The sequence below is a fragment of the Argentina silus genome (assembly GCF_951799395.1).
Source record: "Argentina silus genome assembly, chromosome: 6".
NCBI classification, from domain to species: Eukaryota; Metazoa; Chordata; class Actinopteri; order Argentiniformes; family Argentinidae; genus Argentina; species Argentina silus.
Window position 1 is genome coordinate 7,997,413 of NC_139660.1, and position 23,212 is coordinate 8,020,624.

General features: G+C 40.4%; 1 protein-coding gene across 2 annotated transcripts in view; it reads left to right on the forward strand.

Moving 5' to 3' along the window:
• gabrb3 (gamma-aminobutyric acid type A receptor subunit beta3) overlaps positions 1 to 23,212 on the forward strand; it is a gene marked incomplete at both ends in the record, with an annotated part of 43,505 nt that overhangs the window by 5,862 nt on the left and 14,431 nt on the right. The window contains 3 exons of one of the 2 annotated variants that reach the window (XM_083671935.1): positions 12,300 to 12,347; positions 15,643 to 15,734; positions 15,884 to 15,951. In XM_083671935.1, coding sequence (XP_083528061.1) covers positions 12,300 to 12,347; positions 15,643 to 15,734; positions 15,884 to 15,951 — 208 coding nt within the window. Of the gene's footprint in view, positions 1 to 12,299; positions 12,348 to 15,479; positions 15,560 to 15,642; positions 15,735 to 15,883; positions 15,952 to 23,212 lie in introns of those variants that run through there. The other variant, XM_083671936.1, reaches the window with a different exon arrangement.

The window sequence follows — 23,212 nt, forward strand, 5'->3', positions numbered from 1 at the left end:
ATGACTGTGGATGTTGCTGCTGAAGTTACCAGAGCAGAGTATGGCAGACAGTACTTCCATATCATCAGCCAAATTATTTGAGTCAGTGGTTTAAAGTACATGCAAACCCTACTTTTCAAATTCGCATAATATAAATTACTAGAGGGAAGATGCACAGTAGGTTATGCCTTTATACTGTACATAGTCAATTATGTACACTATAAATAAGAAACGTTGTTGATTCATAATGAAACAAGGCCAAACAGGGTTAGGGTTAGCAGGTGTAGCAGGATGAGTAGTCTAGCTTACTAGAAAAGAATACCTCTTCATAAATCAATAATCACAATAATCTTTAAGAGTAAAGAAAACAACTCAAGCAGAATTCATATGTCTGGAAATCTGGTTCGAAAGGAGATCAGAGAATTTTTATTTAAAAAATAAAATGAAGCAAATAATGATCTCATGACATCTGTGGATTTATAAGGAAATACAAACTCTCACATGAATCAGAAATCAATACAGACTAGATAATCTCTGCAATAATAACCTATTGGCAATCACATACAGACTCTGAGTCTTTTCCTTCAATGAAGAGCAGTAACTGTCTATGGAAGAAAATGATACAGGTTCTTATCCTTGACTGTAATCAAATGTAATTTGGTGTTACATCATCAGTCCGATAAACTATAGTTATCAAAAATGCCCAATTGTCATGACAATGATAATTTAAAATTGGGTCAAAATAATTTCAAAGTTGCCCAGAGACTATTACAGTAATTTAATCTCTGAGTGATAAATTACTCTTTGTCTCCCACTCTGAGGTTCTCTCTCTCTGTCTCTCTCTCTCTCTCTCTCTCTCTCTCTCTCTCTCACTCTTTTGCTCTCGCACTCTTTCTCCCTCTCTCTCTCTCTCTCCCTCACTCTCTCTCCCTCTACCATAGCTTTCTCTGTTACTGTTTCTGTTTCTGTTTCTCTCTCTCTCTCTCTCTCTCTCTCTCTCTCTCTCTCTCTCTCTCTCTCTCTCTCTCTCTCTCTACCAGTGTAATTGGTGTTCCTTTTTGCTCCTTGTAAAAAATGACCTGCATTAGATCTCTGTGTGCTGGTTCACACCCACAGCTTCAGTATTCAACCTGTCCTTAAAATCCATCCCTCTTAACACAAGGATTACAGGATCCATTCTTCCCTGAGCTTTCCTAATACTCCTGCTGCCGCTGTACCTTACAACAAGCACTCTTTGAATAAACATGGATAAAATAGTAGACAAAATACTATGCTCTGCTCCAACATCAAGTGAACCCTTTGTCCAGCACATGCACATGAGGTGCCTGCCTGTCAAGAAATAACCATCCTTATAAAATGTTCAAATTCCCTGATTTCATCTCTCCCAAATATTATTACAGTATGTCTTGACGATGTGACACTCTGCGGCCATGGGAGAAAAGATCACTAGTTTAATTTGTGACATTATGGTGAGAGGCGAGCTTGTGAAGTCAAAGACTGAGAATAGTCAATATGGGGGTTAAATACAGTATACTGTGAATCTAGCTAATGGGAAAGCATGTATTAAAGACCCCATGGCTGTTCTGTATTGTTAATATTTAGGGAGGTAGGTAAAAGTAGGAAGTGACCCTTTTTAGCTTCAACCCTACCGGGAGACTATGAAGAGCAGTTCTGGCTGGCATCATTTCATTGTTTAAGATAATTCAGTATAATCAAGATGATTTTGTATTATTTTATAAACAATTGAATTATTCTATTTACATTAAGCATGTTCTTGATGTGGGGTCAGTGAGGGGAGAATTCGGCAGGTTTTTTGGGATATCTGCTTCTGGCATTGAGAGATGGTGAACATGCTGAATGTTTACCGTTTTACCATATCTGCCAGTGTTTACAATCTCTGCCCTGTAGTCACTGTTTATTAAAATAAACTCTGCCATGACCATTCATCTGCTATACACCACAGTGCTATACTGTGTGTGGTAAATAATATGGCACATGGGTTGCGTTGGGTACACCTGTAGGGAGATTCATAATAAAAGATCCAAATATGCTGCATACTGTACAGAGAGGATGACAATACTGTAGTTTCCATAGTGACAGAGCAAAGTGACCAACGGATGTTGTTTTGAGTGGGGTGGCACATCAAAGTGTTTCCTGTAAAAAGGAAAGCTCTCGATTGGAACCAATGTGCAAGTCTACATTGAAGTGGTCTAGGTTAGACTCCCACATACTGAAGAAGTTTCAATTACATAGTGGGATAGAAAGGGTAGAGAGAGAGAAAACTAGAAACATCAAATGTCCTGTTGTCCTTCAAATTTCCAGACTAACCGCCCAGATAGACGCTAGCTGCTGGATGTCTGAGGAACATGACAGCAGGGGGGCAAGAAATCGAACAAAAGCATGAGTGGAGAGAGTGAAATATTGAGGGATGGAGATGGAGGGGGAGAGAGTGAAAGAGAAAAAGCAGCACAGACGAGAGAAAGGAACACGAAGGAGGGAAAGGGAGAGATTGAGACAAGGAAAGAAAGAATATGAGTAAGAAACATAGAACACAGGAACACACAAGAGAGAGAGAGAGAGAGAGAGAGAGAGAGAGAGAGAGAGAGAGAGAGATACAGAGTGATAGGGGGAAAATACATACAGTAGGAGTGGGGTGAATGTACAGTAGGCGTTGGGGTGAATGCTGGTCTGTCAGTGAATTCTCTGTGTATTCTTTTTGCATCGATATGATTTGAGATCAACACTGACACATTTGATCAGGCATACAGTGAACTGACAACAAGCCAAATACATAAAAGATATGGATCTAAAGTGCCAAACACATTAGAAGAGGATGGAGAGACTTAGATCAGGTTTTAATCTCAAACACTTCAAACGCACTGGGTTTTAACATTTGGACAATGTGGGGTGCATTGACTCTTGCCAATCTTCATAGAATAACAAATTAATGAAACAACTACACATATCTTTAATTTACCACATGGCACCAGGGATATACCCACAGTACTGTACATTTACAATAATTAATAATAATCTATAATAATAATAATAATCGCTTTAATAATCTACAATCACCATATTTCATTTTTGCAAGTAGTTACTTTTTATGAAAGAATTCCCCCATATCAAATGTATAACATCATATTAAAGACTGGTCCCTTAAAGGGGCATTTTACTCAATATAACTTGTTGTTATTTTGCGTATACAAGACTCATAGATACGAGCACATTGCCTCAGTCTCAGCTTCCTGCTTATCTCCATCCAAACCTACAGGAGGAGGTCGATCTCTAAGGCGTAGGTCAATCAATGTAACCCCGCCCAGTTTCTAAAACTGACAGGGGGGAGGGGCATTGTCAGTGGCCCTCTGCTGTGATCCCTGTGACGGGGACTGGAGCAGGCGGAGATTCCTCTGAAGCCAAGCCTTAGATAACCCTGTCCACAGTAAATTGACGGCTGGGAAGACCTCAAAGGTGCTAATCTTAATCTCCGAGGACAGGAAGTCCCCAGATTTCCTGTACGACTCCAGCCCTGACCGTTGACTGTGAGGCAGTCTAATTGGCTTACAGAGCGCAGTAAAAGCTTGGTTGGTTACACAGGCACATGACGTACTGTAGCAGTGTCATGATATTATTACGAGTTTACCTTGGTGTTGTGTGTGTGTGGTGAATGTGTGTGTGTGTGTGTGTGTGTGTGTGTGTGTGTGTGTCTGTGTCTGTGTCTGTGTCTGTGTCTGTGTCTGTGTCTGTGTCTGTGTGTGTCCACCTTTTATGAGGTAGAGATGGCAAAGTGAAGTCAAAGATAAACCATACATCTGACATGTTGACTAATGACTTCATCATGAGCTGGGTGTCAATGTCAACGTGGTCACCTCCCAGACCTCCCGAACAATAATAGCTTCACGGCTGGAGGACAAGGACATTACGTACATTAATCTCTGCCACCAATTCTATTCGATATCTGTTTACTTGCATCAGACTTGCAGATTTCATGAGACTAGTGACCTGGGTGACTTACAACATGGAGGTTCGCTGGTCATACAAAAACTCTCATACTGAAGGAGAAAGTATTCTCCTTAATAAGCTTCAGTTTCTAATAACTCATTATTAGAAGGTATAGTACACAGATAAATACTCTTTTGGGTTCTCACTTTTGGTACTCACCACCATTATTATTATTATTATTATTATTATTATTATTATTATTATTATTATTATTATTATTATTATTGTTATAACAATGCCAGATTTTTTTAGTAAAGGGTCTTTAACTCACAACTTCCAAACTTGAGTGGACAAGCATGGGCATCCATGGGGAAATCCTCCAGCTGCATGGGGCATTCTGCTGATATAGTTAATCTGAAAGAGAATATCACAGAAATGAATGGCATATCCATATCATGATCAATTGCAATGTATTTCATCATCATAATAATCATCATCGTCATTATCATCATCATCGCCATCATCATCATGAGCAATTATTACCATGATCATGATCATTTTTAACATTAATTTGTGTAAAAATATGTTCAATGTTGAACTAGGTGATTAACAATTCTAACATCTATGATTGATAATATAATACCAGCATCGATTCCTCCTAGGATAGATGAATAATCACAGTATGTAAACAAGCCTGTATGAATGATTTCAGGGAATCATTTCAAAATTAGGGCAAAGGCGCCACCTAGCTGTGGACATACAGTATAACATTGTGCCCAGCGGCAAACTACCACTATGGCTTCTCTCTCTCTCTCTCTCTCTCTCTCTCTCTCTCTCTCTCTGTCTCTCTCTCTCTCTCTCTCTCTCTCTCTCTCTCTCTCTCTCTCTCTCTCTCTGTCTCTCTCTCTCTCTCTCTCTTTCATAAATGCACTTGCACAAACATGCACACCTACACATCCATACCCACCCACACTCACCCACCAACAACCCACACACACACACACACACACACACACACACACACACACACACACACACACACACACACACACACACACACACACACACACACACCTGCACACAATGGTATGGCCGGATGCATATAACATGTAATCATTATTGTAGCTTATCTGCTTAAAAGTAACCTTCAGACAGAATGTTTGAGACACAAAGCCCATCAGCCTGGTTCCAGGCTGCCATGACAACAGTACCGTACCTGAGAGGCTCAGTTGCTAGACCTGATCTTATACTGCCCTCTACTGGCGATTCTTATCATAATCATAATCATCCTGTTGGTCACAGCCAAGTCAATCAACTTAGCAGCATCAACATTACAGTCAGTCCTCGCGTGATCACATCAGATATCAATTCTGCACAAATCTGACATTAAATATAGCAATGTTTACCACTTCATGCCCAATGCCTATGTTTTGATATGTAATTCATGATGACTCATTTTTAATTTTTAGTGAATAAACCTGCTTTTTGCTTTGAGTAAATCCTGAAATAGCATCTGCAATGTAATATTTTGACCTTTACTATCAGTTCCTGACAGCAGTTAGAGTGTCATGTAGATTGAAACACTGCTCCAAGATCGATGTAAAATGTATGTGGCTTATTTGATTAAACATATGACAGAAATATTATAATGTTCACTAGAAAAACATAAGGTGACACAGTACACTCAGGTCATGTACAGGGGATAACCCACCACCTTGCTGCCATATTCAATATGCTTCCTTCTATTGTCCTGCACCCCCCTCTGGTGGACTGTTCTAGAATGTTCAAACTATCTCTTTTAAATTTTGAGACACATAACTGTAGTGAATCAAAGCAATGGATTCACATGATCAAAGTGACTAGAAATCCAAAATGTTGATGTCTATCTGCATGATGACCTACCAACCTTATTATGAGTATGTAATCAAGCACCATGTCACCAGAAGGTAATGAACGCTCTGTTACTGAATGCAAAGATAGATTCTCTCTTTGTCTCATTTAGAAATGCCTTTACTTCAAAGCATCTCCACTATTCAAACTCCATTATGTCCTCGCAAAACAAACCTTTGTAATTTGTCTCTGCTGATTGCATCGTCAATGCTTACTGTACGATACTGGGGAGGAAAGTGTCCTTTAAGTCGATGTTCATCTGAGATCAATTCCTGGCCGAGAAGTGTGTCATTGCTTAGCAAGGCCATCCAGAACAAGAACACAATACCCTGATTATCAATATGTTAGTTCAGCTTAACAGAGCTCTGGCATGCTTGTGAGGATGACTCATTCCCACACATGAACTTCCTAGTAGATACTTCTTTATAGTGCTGGATGACTTTAATTAAAAGACCAAGAGAAATTGCACATTGGCCCTTCTTTGTTTAAGAAGACAAAGACGTGCATCTGTATTTGTAATCACTTTTTTAGGCATTCTCTCTCATACTCAACCATAATGTGGGTCTAGTGTGTCTAATGCAATCAATTTGTCCTTTTGATCGAACAAGCTCTTTTTCGCTTTTGGTAACAGCATCATCAAAACTCTTCCCGTCTTTCATCTGAGGAGTGTTTCATAGTACAGTAGTTATTGTAGAGCACCACTGCACCCATTGGCTGTACAGCTAGGAGGGCAGCGCATGCATAACATCTTCCTCTTATACCTTTGTTCCGGTTCCACAAAGGCATTAAGAGTCTGTGGTAGGAAATGTAACATTGTGGACACGGGCTATCAAAGATCAATATTCATTATTGACATGACGTTCCCACATCCACATCCTAATAGTTCTGCATTAATATTTGATTTGGAGTGTATTGTCCAATTGAACTGATGACGGTTGACAACAAATAGGAAAGCAGTGGGGAAACCATACAGTGGCATGTTGTAGCTTAGATAGTATAGACTGTTGTTATTGGGTACAGAAGATTGCTTTTGCTCGTGGATTGCAAAAATACAGCATGTGACCAATTAAAGCATTTTATTGACTTAAATAAATGTAACCCTCCATTAAAGAGACTGAAAAAACATACAGTGACATTTGTAAACACCCTAGTATCCCATTTTAGCTTCAGTCTTCCATTCCAGAGCCAGCTAATAACTATCATTCATCAATCTGTATGTGACCTTTCTGTAATACATTTTAGAGAGGAGATTACTGTGTGCATGAGAGGGCATTAGTGATAATGGTAGTGTTAAATGTATGTGAAATGATACAACATTCAGAGAATAATCTCAAAATCAGAAATGTACAGCACTCATTGAGACTGTTAGAGTAATAGGAGAGTGGAGTGGTATTGGGTTTCTCGTAAAGATAAAAGGAAGCTAGTGGGAGCTGGGGTGTTTTTTTCTCCTTCCATGGCGATGTCTCTGTGCTCTGGCAGTGTGGTTAATGGGGCAGACACTCCGTGGAGAGAGCACGGCTGGAGGAGGAGAGAAACGCACAGAGCCTCCCGCTCTCAGAGAGACCCTGCCTTAGTAGTCTGCCTCAGAGGACTGGGTCAAGGGAAACATGGACTCCCCGCTTTCAAGTTCATGTGACCCACATGCGGAAGAACGGGAGATTAGATTAACCGTCAGAGAGCTGAGGCCGAGGTTTTGTGGGAACGAGGGTTGTATTTGTACAGCACTTTAGAAAGGGCTGTGTTTTGTCAGCTGGTTGATGTTTTATTTAGCAACTACTCTTAATGAGCTGACTCTTATTTAATTGATTCATGATTGAATAATTTAAATTCTTGTTTTCTCATTCAAAAGATAACTTTGGATTTGTTTGTGTGACTACTTCAGCGATAGTCAACAAGCTGCACATAACAATTATAATGGGACTAGTTGAAGCCTGAACTTTAGAGGCGTACCTGGAGAGCACGGTTCAAACGAGCGAGCTCACCTCATGGTGTAAAGAAGGGTGCCGTCGTCTTGCAGTCGAAGCAGCTTGTTGGGTGTGGTCATGTTGTGAGCGATGGATTTCTTCCCGTTGAGAAAGAAGGTGTCAGGGGTCCAGATGTTGCTGGCCAGGAGGTTGTTTAAGGGAAGCATCTCCATCGGGCCCTTGAAACACAGCCGCTCATCCTTCCAGCTCTGCCGGAAGAACACGTCGATGGTGTATTCCTACAGTTCACGGGGACGGCAGGTTAGCCGAACACCAATGACAGGGCACTTTAGAGGATTTGACATGCATACAGACAAATTAAAGAATAATGCATTCATCCAAAAGAAGTCTGAAATTATTACTGGAGGAAAAACGAAGCAGTTCCTTCAATTTGTATTAAGAGGAAATTTCCTTAAAAATATGTCTTTACCATTTCAGTATCGGATACAGGACCGAAGCTTGTGACAAAGATGTTGGTCTTGATCTCTGTCACCTTTTCTGTGAGAACACATGTGCAGAGAGTGAATCACTGAGACAGATTTGAACAAATGCGTAAGAGTAACCTAATGTCAAGTGTCCACAAACAGAACACAGACTTCACACATTAAACACTTGAGTTGGCATTGCTGAGGAGAATTTCAATATTTACAAGTAGTCGTTTTGAGCAAATCTTTAGACGGTTTCAATCTGATTTTTCAAAAGCAACTCAATACATACAGTATTCTTATGGATGCTAATCAACTACATTATTGTTAATTCTCAATAGGAGGCCCCTCCATGTCGATACAGTAGCATTGCCAGTAACATCTGATCTGCGTTAACACTACATTGACCTTTACACAATGAAAAGTCTGAAAATGAATGACAACAAGGAGAAGACAAAATGTGTAGTCACACACCACACAATACAATTACAGAACACAAATCACATACTGTATGTGAGCAAAACACATCTGTACAGTACTTGCAATACATTTCCCTCCCATACTGTACATGATTTTGAATCAATTCATTCTCAGTAAAAGCATATGGCTAATACAAATTTTTTTAAAAACACCATATTTCTAGTCAGTGAGAGAAATTGAAAAAAGTTCTCGCCTACACTGGCCTCAGTCCACTGAGTACAAAGAACCTGCTCTTTATGAAAGAAGAGTGATGGCTTTCTCAAGGTCACCAGCTTGCTGGCAATCACAACAGCACTTTCAAAAGGCCATGATACAGAGCATGTTGGCAGTCTCGCGGATTCACACTTTAGGACCTTACAATTGCAATGATCATGTTTCTTTGTCAAAGACCTACTCCAGGGTCTATGAATGCGGGCACATATCCCTTCACCATGCAGAATAAATAGGGGACTGACGTTGCAGTGCAGTCCATTGTTCCCTCCCATTATGGGGGGAGCTGTGTGATCTCTTACTCAGGATAATATTGACACAGAGACTGCACTGGAGTGAAAATACATTGACTATATTCACCTCTGTTAAAACAATTATATTTCAGAATTTTGCCATGGAATAATCATGTCAGCTATGCCTTTAGGTTACAAGAACACACTATGAAGTAAGTATTGCACTGTCCACTCAATTCTCATGTATAGTATGATGTTTTAGATATGTACAACATACAGAAAAGGACAGGTGTTCACATTTGCATCATGCATACCTCCCAGTCCAGGGCGGAGTCTGTTGTCGTAGCCATCCAGCAGTCCATCCAGGATCCTGGTGAAGATGGTAATGTTGTCGTTTAGCTCTGCCTCTTTGGGAGTTCCAGTTGCAGTCTGGGAGAGGCTGTCACATAACAAAGAGGAACGTTTACCTTTGCACTTTACATCAACGTAATTTAATCAATTAAGCTAAAGAGAAATTGACAGAGCTGGCTGTCCTATCCAATAATGTGGAATTCTTGAAATCAATATGTGCTAAGATATTTCTTAGGTAATAGCCTATGGGCTACTGTGAAAGTTAGTGCCTTACCTAAAACGGCAGGTGATGCTCACAAGCAAGACAGAGACCCACAGACTTCTCATTGCAAAGCTGCAGCGCATTCCATCGCCCATTCCTGAAACAAGTCACATGGATATCTCTCTAATAAATAGGTGATAATTATACAGTGCTTTGATATTGCCTTTTAGGTGCATGGCAATACATGCGTAGCCTAACTACATTACGATTGTCAGCCTGTTATTGAATAGTTAAAAAGATAAGCTTATTTTTATTTAATGGTATTATTATAATTATAATTATAATAATTATTAAAATAATATTAATTATTAGTATTAGTATTATTATATTCGTTTCAATCATCATTAAACTACACTAGGTTGATCCTGCTCAAATGTGGGTTACTATGTTACGCTTTTGGATTATCACATATCATGTAGGGGCTAATAGATAACCGTGCGCGTGGATATTCCGTATGACACAGAATGTACCTCCAATCAAACACTTTAACTGTTCCATCACGTCATTAGCTTCCCTCCACGCCAAACAGTAGTACTATGCAGTCTAAGAAACATGTAAATAATAACAATGAAAAACATATTTCATTAATATTTCACAAGAGTAGACCTTAACAATGAGCCCTTTGTTAGATTCCCAACATCGCAGAAGCTGCGTTACATTCAATTGACGTTGCACAAAACCCTTGCCATCTGATTTCTCTGAGTTGAGTAACCTAGAGAGAAAAGACGTAGGCTATACAGTTTTCCAGTAAATCAATTAAATGAATGTGAAATTTGAGCTATACCTGTATCGTTTTAGGTGCGTTATTGATAAGCACAGTATTCCATTTGAACTGGACAGCAAATCCCGCAATGTTGACTGCACCGCAGCTGGACAGTAGATTCTCCTTCAGAAATACCCTGCCTTGCTAAAACTGTACGGAGCTTGCATTGTGTTGTCCTCTTTTACGACTCACTAATGAACTCACACATTGAATAAGCCTTCCACATCTTAATAGACTTATCTCGTATCTCCATATCTCTTACATCCCATATCACATACGATAGTGTAACGCAAACCATCAATAAGCCTCTCGTATGTCCACCGACGCTCAAAGCCGGTCTGTACCCCAATAAGAATTCCGTCCTTTCTGGCGGTCCTACAGTATACACTTTTTCTCCTCCAGTGCTCACACAGCCCACTACATCTCTCAGTGTATAGCACTGCAACGGTTTGCTGCACAGGCATTCAAGCGTAGTTACAAAAGCTTACCACACAGTTCTGCTGCGCCGTGAAGACTTCCCTTGGCTGTTCCTCCGCTGATCTGACACTTTGGTTGTAATGGCTAATATTTGGAATCAAAGTTGAGGGACGTCACCTCCGATCGCACACCATAATTGCCCCTCAGGAGGAAAATGAAAGGGAGGCTGGAGGTTGGAAAAACTAGAGACGGGCATCTCTTTCGGGGAGGTTTATTTGCCCCAGAGCAATGATTAAAACGGTGGCAGCAAATGTAGAGGGTTTCCCAACAATTCTGCTGACTTGGCATCCTTTACTTTGCCATTAGCTTCTCAGCGTCAGTGTTCCAGTGAATACAATAGGTTGAAAAAAAGATAAGTGTATACGAATCAAGTATTGTATGCCCAATTGACTTCAATATGGCAAGCGTCACTGGATAAAGCCCTGCTTCTCTAATATACGTAACCAAATGAGTATTACATGACCACACACCTTGTCAAACGGTGTGCAGTAATTATATAACTGTTGGAGTTATTACTGAAAGCAGCTTTTCTAGAGAGCTACGATGTGTTTGTGTGTGTGTGTGTGTGTGTGTGTGTGTGTGTGTGTGCGTGTATGTGTGTGTGTGTGTGAGACAGAGAAAGAGACAGAGAGAGAGAGTAGTTACAAAGACAGCCATAAGAGGGATCTCTAATCCCATTTTCGGATTCTCTATCTGATATGACTGAGAAATACATCTGAGCCATTGCAGAAAGGTGCTCATAAGTAGCAAGTAGTAGGCTATAAAGTGCATTAAAGATATCCATATAAATCCACTGAACAGACCTGAATGAATACAAATGCACAGGAATGTGGGCAGCATTCCTACAGTATCATCCATAACTTGTGGATGTGTCAGAAAACCTATCACGGGCATGCATTATGAAAAGTATAAGAAAGAGAATGTTAGGGAAAATATAGATTGTATCGTTCAATGATGCTCCATTACACCCTGTTGATAAGCTTGTCTGTAGGCTTCAGTCAAGCTATTGATGAGCAAAGTGACTGTTATTTCACCAACCCCAGTATGAGTGAGAATGGTGTCTGCTTTCAGCTAGTATTTAGATTTCCTGTAGAAAGCTTAACATTACAGTTAACATGTGTGACAGACTTGTAGTAGCAGTCCTGTCTGGTTCTTGGTTGGTACACTAGGCCCTTAAGGCAGTGACAACAGTGACATTCGTGCCAAGTCTTAAGCCACCAGACCCTGGTTCCATGTCTCTAGGCCTGGATTCTGACAATATAGCTCAAGTTGATACATACATTGGAACAAGAAAAGTAATTCTTTCCCCTTTTGCTTTTGCAGGAATGCTGTGGACGGGAATAAAAAGCTGTTTGCCATCTATGACACAAGGTAAGAAATGGAATGTCTGCCTCAATGTTATCGTTGTCTCTTGGATTAAATATCTCTTGAGCAACTTCACCTACAGTATACTGTAGAGCTTCGCATCATCTTATGCATTGAGTTTTAAGTCAGTCTCTTCATGGATACATGTACAACTCAAATGGAAGGTGAAATTGGTTGGGTAGAAGTCAGTTCAACCCTGTTCTCATTCCCCAATCCCCCCCCACCCCCCCCCACCCCCCTTCTAAACCTGAAACGGAGTGACGTATAAACATTTCACAGCAGACACAAAACGTCCCTCCATGAGAGTGGAGAATCCAGAACAGGCCTAACTATATTAAAATAATCACAGACGAGTGTTGAAACACAAACGTCTCCTCTTCTGTGAGGAGCCAAAGAGCAGAGACCTTACACGCATTGGGTTTAGTTTGTATAACAGAGTCTCTTGATGTGCTTCTCTCTGCCTACACATTTAAGAACATCTACAGATGAATAATCCTTGGATAAAGAGAGCTTGCTGGGTATGGTTGAGTGTGGGTGCATGTGGGTATGTAGTCGCATTTATTTATACTGTACTATGCTACGCTGAAAGAGAACTCATTGTGCTCCCTTGTTTTCCCCGACTGAAAATTATGTAACAATTATATGGATCAAAGAAAAAACAAACCTTTTTATCTTGTGACAAAATTACTCTGGAAATTACTTTAAGGGCACTGTCAGCAACTCTAGCTTGTTTCTAATTTGTGCAATAGTCCCACTGTTTCTGATGATAATAATAATAAAAAAACTCGAATACACTCGGATGACACTTGAATACAATCTTTGGCTCTGGTTTAATCTATCAAGATAATCCCTAATTCTTTATTAAGGTAGACATTATCTGACAAATACTGTACAAATCTGTATTTGTCACTTTAAAGATGGGGATAATAGTCCTATAAGCAATGTCTATATCAATCTCTGAGCTATGAAATTACTCTATACTGCTGTTCCGGGAATCTAACCCACAACTATCCTTTCCGGAGTCTGCCTATGAACACATTAGGACAGCACTGTCCACACATCCCATGCAGTGCTGGAGACTAATGGAGTATGGTGGTTTAGATGTCTTCTCCTAGTCCGGCCCTCTCAACACTCCCATTCAGTCTGACTAAAGTCATTTTATTGAAAACAAGTGGATTTAACAAGATTGGAATAAAAGCTCTTTGCTAATGAAAGGGGACATTTTCAGGATTTCTAATCAGCCATTTTATAATAGAGTAATAACCAGTCAACTGTCAGTCTTTCTAAAAATCTGATGGCTTATGAAATTACCTCGAGAGCAACCATAAAAGGCTAATATCTCTTGATGGGGACGGGGAGGAGGAGACAAGTAATACTGTAGGTTATATCACTGAGACCACCTTAAAGGAGCAATCTGGGATTAGTACATCCATTGTTTTGACTTTTAAATGAATGTGATATATAGCCATTAATTCTTGAAGAATTTCACTTATAAATGCCTCATGATCTTAGTTCAACTGTCTTACCCCATCAGAACCCAAAATAGAAGATTGTTTTACTCCATTGTTTGTAAACAATGTAATTGTAACCAAACACTGAATAGCTTCAAAACATGGTTAAAATAGCATTTTTATCTCATGGATGGTCAGTCTTGCCCATAGCTCCGTCTATGAATTTGAGAGTGGTTACATTTCTCCAGCCCCATCACTCAGCTGTTTACCAAAAAAGTGGCAGGGAGACTGCTTTGTTATTGTTTGAATCCCAGATTGCCCCTTTAAGGCCTCCTTATTTTTCTATTCCATGCTGTTTGTATCATCATTAGTTCGCATGCGGGTGTGAAGGTGTAGTCGGTACTCTGACTGTCTGAATCTTTAAAGAGCAGTGATCATGGGTCCTCGTTTCCTGTCACAATTTTGGACCATCCATTGCACTCAGATGGGATAGAGAGCAGAGAGCTGCTCTTCATAGATGTGACATTTGATGACAGCTAAAACTGATATAATATGTCTCCAAAGGTTACAGTCTGCATTCAGATTCATTTGACTTTATGGCGGCAGATGAATGAAAAATGGAATTCATGAAAGTAACTTGCAGTGATGAATCCCATCATATCCAGACCTTTCAGTGTCGGCTGGATCTTATAGTTAAAATTATTCTTATCTTTTAGATACAAATCGTACAAGAAGATTTTAATGCACTTTCTCCAAAGGACCATAGTTTGCTCTACCTCCTTTACAACTTTGACAGACTCACTGTACCACACACAATAGCCTACTGTACGTGTACCCTAAAATAAAGCAATGCGCAACCAGAATGTTAGATAGTTATGATGCGGAATAACTTACCCAAGTATACCTCATCGCCTTATCATGGCCCTTTGCGCGAAGATTTCAGCGCACCCAGGTTTTTTTTTTATCCCGCTCATTAAATTGTTGCTGGCCCCTGAGTCTCGATGAACTCCCGCTTGCTCTACCAATCAGCAAAAAACGCCTCAACAAGCTTGCGGAGTATCGTATCACGTGGACTCCTTTGCTGGTGACTGTGTTGTACAGAGGGAATAAATTTCTTCAAACTCCGGACAACGTGGAATGAATCTGTCAGTGGTGACGACAGTGTAAGGATCAAAGGGAGACAATTAATGAAACCTGGTCTGACAAACATTCTGGTAGTGACAACATGGATTTATGTTGATGAGAACTGCGCCAAGCGCTTGCAACCCTCGGATCAACCTGGACTCTTAACCGACCCAAAAATAAAGACCACAAGTGTTATTCGAATTTCTATATTGCAGTGCTTGTGATTAAGCATTATGACTATCAAAGTCTGAGGATGGAGATTTGGCTTAGCCCCAACCACGTCAATTCTCGCAGCCATCACTGGTAACGGTTTGATCAAAATGTTTGGTGTTTACCAAATACGCTGCTGCTCAATAATATCATTTTACTCCAACAGAGATAGACAGAAACATCGAATTGATGCAAAACCCCTCAACAGATCCTAGGACTCTGGAGCTGACAATGTGTTAATTACCATTAAGCTGCTGATGGAGCAATCTGTGGTCATCTTCATTAGTTGAACACTGGGAAACCTTTTACACCCGTTTAGTCGCTCGATCCCCTGTCAGAGAGATCACAAGGAATGTGGGGATTCCAGAAAAAAGGGCTATTTGACGTTCTTTCGTTGCCACTCATTGTGGCAGTGATGTGCTGTGCCCAGAGGTAAGTGTTGGAGACGAATTGTAAACAAGGGATGCTTGAGTCGTCTTGAAAGTGGGGATAACAATCTCTCTCTTTTCTTTCAGCGTCAACGAACCGGGGAATATGTCATTCGTAAAGGAGACGGTGGACAAATTATTAAAAGGATATGATATTCGTCTTCGCCCAGACTTTGGAGGTACGTCATGTTGCTCGTCGTAAGGAGCTTTTACATTGTCATTGTGGCCCCAAAACCCGCTAATCATTGCTTTATAATATTATTGTGACAAGTTAAGTATGATAATGGAAATAATTGTTCCAAAACGTACCTCTTGCTATATGTCTAAGGTGCACCGGTTGCTGTTGGCATGAGTATAGACGTGGCAAGCATAGACATGGTGTCAGAAGTCAATATGGTAAGTAGTCCAAATCCCCGCTGAAATGTTGACATTTTATTGATTTAATGTTTGTTTATTGATGTAGTTTGTGTTATGTTTTCTTTATGTTTAATATTTAGACATGGGTGTATAACTTTGTTTAAATTGACAATATTGTTGTAATAAAACCTGGGCGTGACAGAGCCAAATTTGTCATTGCAGTGGCTAGATGGAATGGGCAGGTGCTCCAGGCCCTTTGGGCTCTTGTAACCTTATTAGCAGTGTTGGGGAAGATACTGTTGTATCTGTATGTATTTAACTAGATTACCAATTACTTTACAAGGAAAGAAGTTGAACTACACTAAAGCTACCCTTGAGAGAAATATAGCTTGTCAAACTAAAGCTACTTTGAAACTACCTTATCCAACACGAACAGTCAGTTACTGAAAGATGACCAGTGACAGAAAGCATGTGACTGAAATCACTGGGAGAGAGAAAAAATTGTGAGGTGGAGCAAAGTGGGGAGACTGGTGGCAGTAAAAGAAGAAATAATTGGGAAATTGAAGTTTAAGGTCTGGAATCATAGTTACATTCCACAGTTTTTTTTTTGTTTTCTTTTGGAAAAATGTAGTGATTAGTGACAGTAGCTACACTGCTACATGGCAAAAAAGTAGATAACTACAGGAAAAACTACTAGGATTAGAATTTTGTTTAACTACCACCAAGCTACTGCAAAATGCAGTTAAACTGATAGTTGAACTACATGTAGTGGAACTACTCCCCAACACTACTTATTAGTATTTGTAATGTAAGCATTTGAATATTAAGGAGGAGAAAATCAACGTCAGCCATAATGAGGAAATCAGTAATTGGAAAAATAACCTGTCTTTACAAGGGCTTTTATAAACATACTGTATATGATCTTATCTGGCCGAAGCCCAGCTGTTTCAAAAATATGGTTGGCTGTATGGGTACAGTACTCATCTTGGTCTAATACCTTTTCTCTGAGTATGACAGAATCCGCTCACGGTCCTTTAGGTCCAGAAGGTCAGTGTTTTTTTTATGTTGATGCAGGCCGTTCCTCAGGAGGGGGGGTACATATTTGGCTCCAGAGGGTGATGTCTATGCCATCCATCTTTGGTCTGAATTGCTGACAGAGCATGGTGCTCTTGCGTCACATGCCTCCTGGAGGAAATAGCCATTGACATGTTGTCCTGACAACTATGTATGATGGAATATACCCATGGTGCAACTGTGTAATACGATAATATGGTCCAGTGAGACACACAGAGCAAGCCAGCCCTCTATTGGTCTGACAGTTGGATTTATTATTGTTCAAATAAGTTGGACTCTTAACTCAGCCGTTATGTGCCTTTAAAGTAAGGTGAAATCGTATAAAAGACTACGGTCAGAGTTGAGGCCAAATGAAGAGTATTATATTAATAAGTTGAACCGTGTGTGTTTCTGATGTCAAAATTCCACTTCAGTGATCATAAAAATTCACAGCCTATGCATGTTAATTGTCCACTTTTAGCTCCCTGCAGTCTGTTCTGTCAGAGTAGACCACACCTGGCATCGTGAGAACATAAACTCCTTTCCACAGCCACCTCTCATAGAACCATATGAGACCAATCAGCTTCCACCGTGACCATGTCAGATTGACTGTTATAATTGTGCGAGCCTGCAGATGGGGCAGAGGAAATGCATCTCACCAGGGCACAGCAATTGGGCAAGAATGGAGACCTGTTTTAACTAGACCTCCACCACTTGTCCAATGAGAAGGCACTGGGGCTTGGGAGCATGTGCTGAGGCTTGCAGATGATTAACAATAACACTTGATGCGAATGGATGGACACCTGGACTTGCTTGTATTCTGTCCATAGATGCTCATACCATCCACATTGCCCCAGTGGCTGGTTTTTAAAGTAGAGTGAAATCAGGTGTCTAATGTGCATGAACTGATCTCTGTGAGTGAACATCATAGACAATGTCACATGTGCCTCTCGGGCTCACAAAGTGCTCCTGTTTATTGAATGACCTTTGTTCTTACTTGATTCATATGTTGTCACTTATGTAAAGGTAAGAAGTAAGGATGCCACTGTAAATAGCTTTCCATAGTAAATAATAAATAGTAAATAGCTCTCCATAATTCTGGGAGCTGTCCATGGTGCTGAACAAGCTCACAGTGCATTCTCATTCATTATGATATATTATGCCCTTCATCACATTTTAATTACATTTGTGTGTGTGTGTGTGTGTGTGGTGTGTGTGTGTGTGTGTGTGTGTGTGTGTGTGTGTGTGTGTGTGTGTGTGTGTGTGTGTGTGTGTGTGTGTGCGTGCGTGTGTGTGTGTCTCTGTGTGTGTGTGTGTGTGTGTGTGTGTGTGTGTGTGTGTGTGTGTGTCACATTTAGTTAATTACATAACAAGCCAGACTTTGCACACATAAACACCTACCCCCTAGAGGAATCACTTTGCTGTAATATTCTATGGTCTCCAGGAACCCTCCTTAATGCAAGGGTTAACATTTCCTGTGCAAGATTAGCTTCTCTGAGTGTGACAGAAAAACACAAGTATCAACACTAATACAGAGAGTTAGTGACAGTATTACATATGACACCATCGGCTTGTAAATGTGGCTTGGTAACCCTACAGTAAATTATATTGTTGTCTTCACGTTCCAGCTTTTTTTGTCGTGAGCGCCTATTCTGATATTGATAGTATTGATGAAATATAGATTGCATTACCCTGTCAAGATTACCAAACAGCTATAGTATTACCCTCTAACCCTGTCCCCTCATTTATATCAAAATGACTGACATGTTGAGGTCCTCTCATGCTCTCTGTGACTTATGTTCAATTCTCATCATCCCTTGGTGTATAAATTGCCCAGTGCCATAGGTAACAGTCAGTGCTCTAGGGAGGCTTCAGGTGAGGACATTTGTGTGGAGAATCCAGTGTGCCAGTAACTGAATGACACCAACGCAAGAAACATTCTAAGATTCAATATATAGCATGTTAACGATTATTTAGACTCTCCCTTGATCTATGAAGAATTATTTGAAATACCTGAAATGCTGTAGCTTAGTACTGCTGTCTTACGTGATTGATTGGGATCTCAAAAACAACATTGAAGAGAGCTGAAATATTGTTGTACTGTGGTATGCAACTTTCTCCAAGAAGAGTCAATACTGAATCAGGAACACACTGCTGTTCACATACACTAAAAGGTGTTTGAACTGATTAGTAAACAAGCAGGTTTATAGCTTAAAACCCACTTCAAAAATGACATTCTGTCATAGAATTCTATTTGTTTGCTTCTACAGATATACCATAGACATACTGTTCTATTTGCATGTGGAAATACTGCATGATGCACATGAAGCAAGAGACAACGTAAAAAAAGAAGAAAACGTGGATCATAAGTTGGTTATTTTTGGAAACTGTTTATCTCTGGCTCAAAGACCAGTCTCCCAGAGGACGTATTAAAACAAAGGGGTCATGCAAGAGTAAAATAACGTGTAAATGTAGAAAAAAGCCTACCTTGTCTTATTTTGTTTCCTATTAAGTGGCTATCATGTAAACACTTCCTGTGTACCATTTGCCCCACATTTGAGAATACCCAGACCTTCTCTGCAAATGAAAAAAACAGACTATGACTGACTACCACCAATACAGATTATACCTCATAGTATGCAGTTAGATCACATATTATATCAATGCACTGCATTTACATAACAGTTCAGTAGTCTTCTCTTGGACTGGACTGCTGCTGCTGTTCCATGTGTGAGTTGAAAACTCTGGGGACTGTGACAGCATGGCTCTAGGTGTTCATGCAACACCTTGTTCTCACCAAAACAGGGGTCAGCACCCAGAGAGAATGTGACAGTCTGTCGTCCTGACACAGAGTCCTGAGGAGATAACAGGGGAGATGATGCCACAGGACATGACATGATCTGTTATGACACTGTCTCTTGGCTCACTTTACAAGTACTGTACGCAGAGAGAGGTTGCCATATTTCACTGTGTTTGTTGTGACAGCCCTCTCATGTACTGTAGCTGACTTACTTTCTCAATCACTTTGAAGCCATATATTTTATTCAGATGTCTCTGGCACGGTAGCTTGACACTGAAATAAACATAAGCTCGTCGTCGCTACAGCCTCATATGTTGTTGTTTTTTTTACAGTCGTCTGTTAACTGACATGTTTTGGGGGATTTAGAAAATATAAGAACATGCTCCTTATTTCACTTGTGTAACAGGAAATGCCAAACTACTGCATGTTGCTAACAGTGTTATAATACAGATAGCCACTCAGTGTGTGTTAAATACTCAACCTCTTTACGCAACACGGACACACCGATATTGTCCCCTCATTATGTTTTGTCATTTATGACAGTGATTGGAACGGCATGTGTCATTCTCCTCTTGACAGTGGTTCACTCCTCACTGGAGTGAGAGGGTTTCTGTCAGCATACGCACACAAACACACACACATGCACACACAAACACACACATGTACACACATGCACACACAGATTACGTTTTGTGTTTCAGTTTAACTGCATTGTAAGCATTAGATGCCTGCTCGAGCTATCTCTCGTCTTGCTCAGCAATTTATCTCATGTCACACACATGTACTGTACAGTAGGCCGACTGTACGACACAGCATTTATGGTTATACAGCATGCAGGAAATGTAGTGCGTGTTTTCAAGTGTGTTTTGATAGGGTAATGGTAAGATGTCAATTAACCCGGTAATAAATTGGGCCATGGGAGTGGAAAATGTGTTTATGAAATATTAAAATGAGATTCACTCCGCCTGCAATAGTAGTGGCTGACAGTCCCAATGCTGAGATAACTAGCCTACTGTAGATAGAAGATTGTATTAACCTCCTCCCCCTGATTATTTTTTATTCAGGCTAATTTAACTGGAAAATGCTTGAAAACACTTAGGCTACATCTGAATCTGTGAAGGTGTTGTTTTGAAATGCTTAATTTCATGATATAGGGAAACCATTCTGGTCCCTCACTCAGTGCCCCTGTAAACATTGGTGTTAGGGACTTCAAAGAGAGATGGGATGGATGTAGCTCTCTGATAGCACTAGAGGAGCTTGTTTGTAATGGACATGTGGCATGGCGTCACCACAGATGCTTGCGCATTGATAAATCCAGCGGATATGGCATACTCTCTGCTGAACAAGCCATTTCCCCCCTCACTCTACTCAGAGGAGCAGGCCAATGCAAATTGCATCCGCTTGATTGCTGTGTTTTGTTTTTTTTCCTTCCTGAAGTGCACTCGGAAAAGCATCCCAGGATATCTGTGGAAAGGGAATGGGTACAGAGTCTGAGTGGTAAAATAACTTGTACATAAATGGTTCTGTCGGCTCCTACTCAGTGTCTCTTGCCTGTGAGAAAATGAGACAACAGCCATGTAGCAGATGATGGTTTTGAGGTCAACCGTGTTCGCTCATGGTGGAAACAGTTGCCTTGGAAACCATAATCAGTCACAGTCAGTGCCTCAAGATCTTTGTGTCATTTACCTAGGTGATGAGGCAAGTTTAGACTGGTGTTCTATAGAACAGAGTAGAACACTATTGGCTGGCCACCCTGAATGTGCGTATTGTTACAGTATGCGTTGGAGTTCAAGTACTTGTGAGGTCATTTTTATTTGTGATTCAAAAAAGTTGCACCAAGACATGATACATAAGATTGTCTGAGGCAGTGAATGTCATTTCTGATTTACATTTTAGTTTTTAGCCTGAATTACTAATTTTGGTCGAATTTGTTTAAGTGTTGCTGAACAGAGAGCTGAAAAGCTGAACAATCTGTCTCTCTTCGGAGAACTGGAAAGCACAGAGGTGTCGGCGGCATGCTTTCAAACAGCCGGAGTCACACAAGGTATTGGCCCAAACCCTGTGTGGGCGAGCTGCAGAGAGCTTGTCGTCAAGGAGATGAGATTTATTAATATATTTCTCACTTTGCTTGCTCTCTCCGTTATTTTTAGCTTGAAAGCTGCGTTGGCTCCCTGTAATTTTTCAATCAGAGGTTATTTTTGCATAATGTCAGTTAACCAGGTGTATGTTGTTAAGTGCTCTCCGGCGATAAACACAAGCTTCCCTCTGTGCCCTTGTGCGGAGGCACTTGTCCCCAGTAGCAACAGGTGCATTCTACAGAGAGCTGTAGACATGAGTCTTCCATTCTCAAGACAGATATCCTTCTGTAGTCTTCCTCAGGGTCTACCCATGTGGTGTAATTATTTACTTACTCACCATGAGTCAGCCAGAAGAGGAATCAGCATCATATGCACAAAAACAGATGTTTTGATGTGTTTACATCATCCACCTCTTGCTCGAGGGAAGTGGCACCCTTCGAGACTCCTACTGTAGATGTTGTTTCATAGAGTCTTGGAGATGTATGTCGAAAGACTCTGTCAATAAGTCAGCTACATAACCCACCAAAAGCGCTCAGGGTTCAGCCCTCTAAGCTTGGATCTCAGGGGAACTCAGCCTGAAACATGTGTAGCCTTCCATGACAACGGCACATAGAGTTTCTGTGCTCTTGATCTGTACCAGAATACTGCATGGAATATGAGCAATAAAGACTGATTCCAATGCCCACTTTACAGTCAACTAAAATCAGTCAGTTGGGAATAGTTGGGAATAGTTGCCTGTCCGTTGTTTAAAAAAAAAACATTAAAGTTATTTCGGTTCCTTACAGCTTCACGGGAAATATTTAGCAGAGATTATCAGAATATGAAATTTGGATACAGTAAACTATCAGAGTCTACTGTCATCTCTCAATTGTGACTCTTCTTTCTTATATATACACAACTCTGTATGTACTATAATTGTAAAGAAGTCTCTGAAGAGCAGATGGAGGCTGCTGGAGAAACCCCCTCCCTCACTCGGGGGAAGTGTCTCAGTGCTATTCCTGTATTCCCAGCAGACATCCTGGTGTTAAGTTGACGTAAACGATGTTTGACTGGCACGCGGTAACCATGTCTGTGTATGAGAATGTGAAGCTCTCAGAACAGTCGATGACACCACAATCTCATCCTCCCACTGGGCCTCATTTATTTTTCTCTCTCTCTCTCTCTCTCTCTCTCTCTCTCTCTCTCTCTCTCTCTCTCTCTCACACACAATCTCTCTGACACCATCTACCCATCAGAAAAAACTAAATTGCAAACAACACCTCTTACTTTAACTCAACTCAACAGATTGAGGAGGAGGAGGAGGAGTTGAGATATCTAATGTTAAGATATATAGTTTAAAAATATTTTTTTATCAATCTGATGATAAATA